The 6,640-nt window shown below is 32.0% G+C and overlaps 1 protein-coding gene across 1 annotated transcript in view; it reads right to left on the bottom strand.

Moving 5' to 3' along the window:
* Positions 1-6,640, bottom strand: part of Kif20b (kinesin family member 20B) — a 55,112-nt gene that overhangs the window by 12,131 nt on the left and 36,341 nt on the right. Inside the window, 3 exon segments of the mRNA XM_033766339.1 lie at positions 1,414-1,590; positions 4,973-5,128; positions 6,306-6,433. Coding sequence (XP_033622230.1) covers positions 1,414-1,590; positions 4,973-5,128; positions 6,306-6,433 — 461 coding nt within the window.

The following is a 6,640-nucleotide window of genomic DNA, read 5'->3' as shown; positions in this document are numbered from 1 at the left end:
TTAGTGTTTGACAGAAGTCATTATTTCTACTTCTCAGATGAAGAAAAAGAGACATGATCAAGTCTGTACTGAACTGGAACTTTAAACCCTCAACTGCATTTCACAATACAATTTTGAAAAACTAGACATTTCTTAGGAATATAATCACTTAAGTAGGGCTTAGAAATAGAATCTATCTTATGGGAAATAAAATGAAGTGTCCTTCAGGAAAATTTGGTTATTATCATGGCTTCAAGACCTTAAGGCATAAAGGTAAGACCATGATGATAACTAAGTCTTCTCTTGAAGGGTGCTCTTTGTCTCATTTTCTCATATTGTAGGTTCCCTTCCTAAGTACTACTTAAGTGATTTATAAAGAAATATCAGCCTACATTTTTAAACTTGATAAATTCTAACATAGATATTCTTATCACAGCCATCAAAATTAAATCAAATACACCTTTCATATCACCTACCCATTGTTTCCAAACAATGGAAAAAGAAATTAGCATGTACTAGATTTCACTATAATAAAAACTAATTATTTTAAAATGCTCTTGATTAATTTCTTAACTCTATTATGAAGACACTGTTAAGTGTTTTGAAATGTTAAGTAATTTTCCTCAAAGGTCTCAAACCATGGTGACAGTAGTTAAACCCTAGTGCCTTTTTTTTTTCCTCTTAGAACCACTCAATCTTTTAATGTCTCACATATATATGCCCCAAAACACTCAAACATTCTTCCCTGTTACTCACATTTCTAGAGCAACAGATTGTTAAGTGCTGATCATTTATTCCATAAAGACCAACTTCAGATATACTCTGATTATACACTTAGGATGCAACTACTTGCAAAAATCAATCCTTTCTTCATTCAGGACTCCTAACCCCAAGGTACTATTACAAAAGTAACTGGTCAAACAACTCATGATGCTCCCCCACTGTGCTTACTTTCAGATTAATCTGTACCTTCATAAAATAAACTTAAGGGTTGATCCAAATATTAAAGTACTACTAAGAATTCATTTTAAGTGACATTTCCACACTTTAAGACAGATTAAGAAAAATCATCAAATGTTGTTTTTTTTTTTTAATTGCTCTACCTAGGATGGCAATGGCAAACCTAAAGACCTTTAAGTGGTAATAGCCAGCTGTGGCATGCATGCCATAGGTTCACCACCACTGATCTAAAAATATTAGAGAAAATGCTATGTCTCAGTCACCGACAGATTATAATAAATAAATGATAATGACAGATAAAATACAGAATAGTTATTCTGAAACAAACTCTGAAAACTCAAAAATTCACGAGTAATATTTAAATTTTTCAAACTCTGATGCTTCTATGGTCTACTGAATTAACGGAATTGAACATCAATTAATTTTGAAAAATCCAATGTATAATAAAATACAATAGAAAAAAATTCTATTTACTATTTTAGAATCCTCTGATGTGCTCTTTTTCAACTGTTCAATTTCATTATCTTTCTGTATATTACTAGAGATCAGTGTTTTCAGCTGTATTTCTAAAGCAGCAACCAACTCATCCCGTTCTTCTCTCCACTTCTGAAGGTCACTATTTTTCTCTGCTAGTTGCGCTGTCAGTACTTCCTAATCAATAAAGAAAATATTACAGTAAACGTTAAAGTGATGAATCTAAGAATATTTACAAATATTACATATAAGACCTCAAATAGAACTATGAACAAGATATGTATTCAAGTACATATAAAGTATTTCCTTATTAAGCAAAGGAAAACACATAATACCATCACATACATACATACCTTAAATGTTCACATGCTATATTTATTTCTATACTACCTCACTAAAAAAAAAAAAAAAAAAAGAGCTTACCGGACATCTTTCAATAAACAATCATAGCTATACCTTTTAAATTAATAGCAGCATTTCCATCAATATTTTGGAAATGAGAGGACAAAATTACAATAACACAAATGGCCAACCTAATAGCAACAATAACAACACCCCCCCCAAAAAAACCAGTATCATTTAGCATGGGTTTAAAAATCATAAAATACTAGTAAATTTAAAAAGATAAATATAAAATTTTGAAAAGCTACAAAACACTGCTGAAAGATTAAACAGTAACACCTAAATAAATAGAAATAATTTATATTCAATGAGCAAATGACTCAACATTATTAAGATATCATTTCTCGGAAATAATCTATAGAGTCAAGGCAATTATCATCAAAACTCAGGAACATGTGCATGTGTACAGGTGTAGAAAAGCTAATTAACAGTTATACAGAAAAGCAAATGTTTAAAATAGCTGAATTTTGAAAATGAAGAACAAAGTTACAGCAATCAACATTTAATAATCAAGATAGTGTGAACAGAGTATAAAGATAAAGAAATCAATGAAGCAGAAGAGGGTCCACAAATGTATGGTCAATTAACAGTCTACAATGTGTCAAAGAAATTCTATGAAGAAAAGACAATCTTTTTAACAAATGGTGCTAAAAGAACTGAATAATCAAATTTAAAAAATTAATTCCAACTCTAATTGTACACCATATATAAAAGGATTCATTGGACAAATGAATTAAGAGAAAAGCGACAGAGCAGTGGGAAAATATAGTCTCTTCAATAAGTATGAGGTCAGTCCATAATTCACATCAAAACAAACACAAGGTAACATACACTATCATCAAGGGAATTCTATTCTTATATACATATGCAACAGAAATATATGCACATGTGCACCAAGAAAAATATAAAAAAAGTATATGGTGAACTTAGTAATGAAAAAACACAGAAAACCCAAATATCTTCAGTATTGCAATGTATGAATGGTGGTATATTCAGACACTGAAATAGTCGGCAAAGAAATCAGACTAACTTTGGCTACATGCAACATGGATAACTCACAAAAACAATACTGAATCAAAGAAGTCAGACACAAACAAATGCATTTCTATTTATATAATTAAAAAATGGATAAAACTAAAACATAATTTAAAAGACAATGGTTTCTGGTGTAATGATTATAAGGAAACATGGGACAGAAAAACAAGCCAGCTTTCTCTAGCACTTAAAATTCACAGCAAACCAGGTACAGTGGTATGTCCATAATCCCAGGTCCCTAAGATCCGAAGTAGGAGGACTGCTTAAGCCCTGAAGCTGAAGTCCAGCCTAGGTGACAGAGGGGATGGGAGGAAAGGGAGGGAGGGAGGCAGGGAGAGAGACACACATAGACAGAAAGACACAGAGACACAGAGAGAAAATATTAATTCAAATGGGTATACTTGTTGACACTGCTTCCAGAGGAGAAAATGACTAGGAAAAAGGTGGCTGCTTTCCTGTTTTAGAATGGATGCTACCATGACAGCCAACAGTTTTTTTACTTCTTGCCTCTTACTAAAGGCCAGGATGGTTCAATGGACTCTGAGACAGAAACAAAAAGCCAAAAGCAACCCCTGCAGTATCAGAATTCTAGTCAACTCAATACCTCCTTCCTATAATATAGATCTAGAATATCCCCCAAAGGCCCATATGCTGAGGGTTTGGTTCCCAGATCGGTGCTACTGGGAGATGGTGCAATCTGTAAGATGTGTGGCTAGTGGGAAGTTTTAAGTCACTGGGGACACGCTCTCAAAGGAGACTGGGACCATGATCTTTTGCACTTTCTTTTGCTTCCCTTTGGTGAGGTAAAAGGTTTTCCTCTGACTCATGTTCCCACCGTGACGTGCTATCTACCACAGGACAAAGCAATCAGTCAATAGATCATGGGCTGAAAATTCTGAAACTGCAAACCAAGAGACATCTACAGTTACATGGAGTTGACATATAAAATGAAAAATATTACCATCTCAGAGCTGTAGTATTAGTCTTACAGGATTTGGCACATGAAGAAAATCTACAGTCAATGCTCTATAGAAACATGACAACTAATGGAATGATCTTGGACCTTGATCTTGGACCCAAAGAAAGACATTAGTGAGAAAACTGGTGAATTTTCTGAAAGATTTAAAATAAACTTTATGTGTTGGTTATTAACATAATGTTATATAAGATGCTAATATCTTACATAAAAGGGAAAGTTGGGTGATATAAACATAACAACTTTCTCTACTAGTTTTGTAACTTTTCTGTAAATAAGATGATTTAAAAATAAAAATAATTTTTAAAAAGTAAGAGCAAAGGAAGCTTATTTATACAAAACAACACAAGAGCAGAGCACTCAGAGATATATCCTGTACTTTAAAACAGAACAGAGACTTCAGCCAAGGGCTTGAGATATGACTACACATATCTTTTTTCCAAGGCTACACATACTACGTAATTAAATGCAGCCTTCCCACAGATATACTATTAAGGGCCATGACGGTTATTGCCACACTTTTACTCATCTAGCTATATCCACTGGCCCCAGGACATAGGGCACTGCTCTTGCTTCCTTCCACTTTATTTCAGGGTAAAAACAAAGGACCTACAAAGGAAACAGACTCTTCATCAGTATCTTATACTATCAGAGGTAAAGTGCTATTAGTTTATGAAGGTCACAATATTGAGGGTACTTGGTAGGGAAAAAAATTAGTATGATAAAGAAAAAAGCGTTATTTCTGGAGTAGACTACAGGCATAGTCTAGACTAGAGCTCAGTAAGTGGAAAGTTTTGTTCATAGACTCATTGGCATACACATTAGCCATCTCTATCTAAAATTAAACACTTAGAGTAGCTTTAAATTTAGGGGGAAATCAATGCAAAAATGGGCATCTGAAATAAAAAAGACACTTCTCAGAGAAAGAATTAGAAATGACAAATAAATATATGAAAAAGTGTTCAACATCACTCAGAAAACTTAGAACATAGAAGAATCTGAAAATGAATTGAGATGAGAAAATTATCTTACTAAATCTGCCATTAAAAATTTTTAAGGCAACTATGGACTGCCAAAAATTCCAATAAATGTAACAAAACAAAAGAAAACAAATGAAATAACATCAACAAAATAATTGTCACCAACCACTTCATTTTGTTGCTTGAAACAACGCTCTCTGTCTTCAGCATATTTTTTCATCTCTTTGTTTCGTAGATTTTCAGCTTCTTTTGCTTGAGTGATAAGCATCATTTTTTCTTCTAACCATTTCTTTCTATCAGCTTTATATTTCTGTTCACATTCCTGTAAATGGTACAAGTCATTACTGTATACCTAAGTAGTAAGTAAACCTGTTTTTAACATTTTCATACAATACATCACTATCTACCTTTTTTAAACTATAAAAAGGTGTTTTTAAGTAATGACAAGATCGGAGTTTATTTCAGATTTTAAAAAGAAACATTAGCTGGTTTTGCTTTCCTTTAAACTTTATATTCCTGCAGGTCCACTTAAAGACTTTATCAGTGAGGTTAAGAAGAAATAAAAAGTTTAAATTTTTGGAAGAGCTACTGTCACTCAAGTCTTCCTAAATCAATGTAGGGGGATGACTTGGCCATTTCTAATTGTATGGTTCCTGAAAAAAAAAATTACTGTATCCTGGATATGAAATAGAGAATAACTAGTGCACTAGGGCATTTATTAAAGAAACATTGAGAACAGCAGGACAAAGATTATACTAAATCAGTGATTTTCAAGATGATTTATAGATCTTTCCAGCTCACAGGCATCTAATTTTATAATTTCAAAATCCAACTAGAACACCATTTAAAACAAAAACTATACTTTTACTCTAAAAAGATCTAATACCACTCTTAGATGAACTACAGCCATTCGTTCTAGGCTTAGAATTTGCAAAAAAGATATGTGATTACATCGTCTCAGAATAAAGCAAAATACACTGACACTTCTTAATGTACACATTCTGGATATTGTAGATATATATTATTTTTCATAATAAATGGCATACTTGATAAATCCCATGAAAAAACATTTTCCCATGTTATTTTCTACATGTAGCACACTAAAACTAGAATAAAAAAAAAAATATATATATATATATACATACAAAACAGAATATGTTCTATATAATGTGGTTTCATTGGACACATACACAACTCCATTCCAATTTAATAATTAAACCTTGAGAAGATGAAAACCAATCAAAGTAATTCACTTATCACCTTCTTCATAACAGTATTTAGTAAATTCAAAATTTAAGTAGAAAAGTTGGTACAAATATATTAGAAATTATAAAATTAAATGCATCAAATATAAACCAAGGCCCCAGTCACTCCATTATCACTGGTACTTAATAGCTTTTATTATGAAAATTTTTCCTCATTTCACTTCAGTGTGCACTGAAAAAGCACATCTACATGTATTCCCTTATTGAAAATATGATAGAAAGATAAAATCATACCTGCAAATCGTCTTGAAGTTTACTAAGCTTTCTATGAAGTATGTCTGTGTCATCCTCAAATTTTCTATTTGACTTACAATTATTTTTGGTTTCCAGATCTTTGCATTTTTCCTTCCATTTTTTCAATTCTGATTTGAATAAACAAAATTAGTTTTAAAAGCACATGCAAAAATTATATCATGAAGAGATATATCTGACATGAAATATGGGGAAAAATAAGAATGACTCAGAATATAGATCAAAATGGAATTGGAACTATTTCAAAAGCTGTATTTTTAAGAGTTCTTACCAAATTTTTAGTGAACAAGAACTACAGAGGCTTTTTAGAAATTGAC

The sequence above is a fragment of the Fukomys damarensis genome, unplaced genomic scaffold, assembly GCF_012274545.1.
Source record: "Fukomys damarensis isolate Sample0158 unplaced genomic scaffold, DMR_v1.0_HiC HiC_scaffold_20, whole genome shotgun sequence".
Classification (NCBI taxonomy): domain Eukaryota; kingdom Metazoa; phylum Chordata; class Mammalia; order Rodentia; family Bathyergidae; genus Fukomys; species Fukomys damarensis.
The sequence above is the reverse complement of the archived record's forward strand: the minus strand, read 5'-3'. Positions and strand labels throughout refer to the sequence as shown.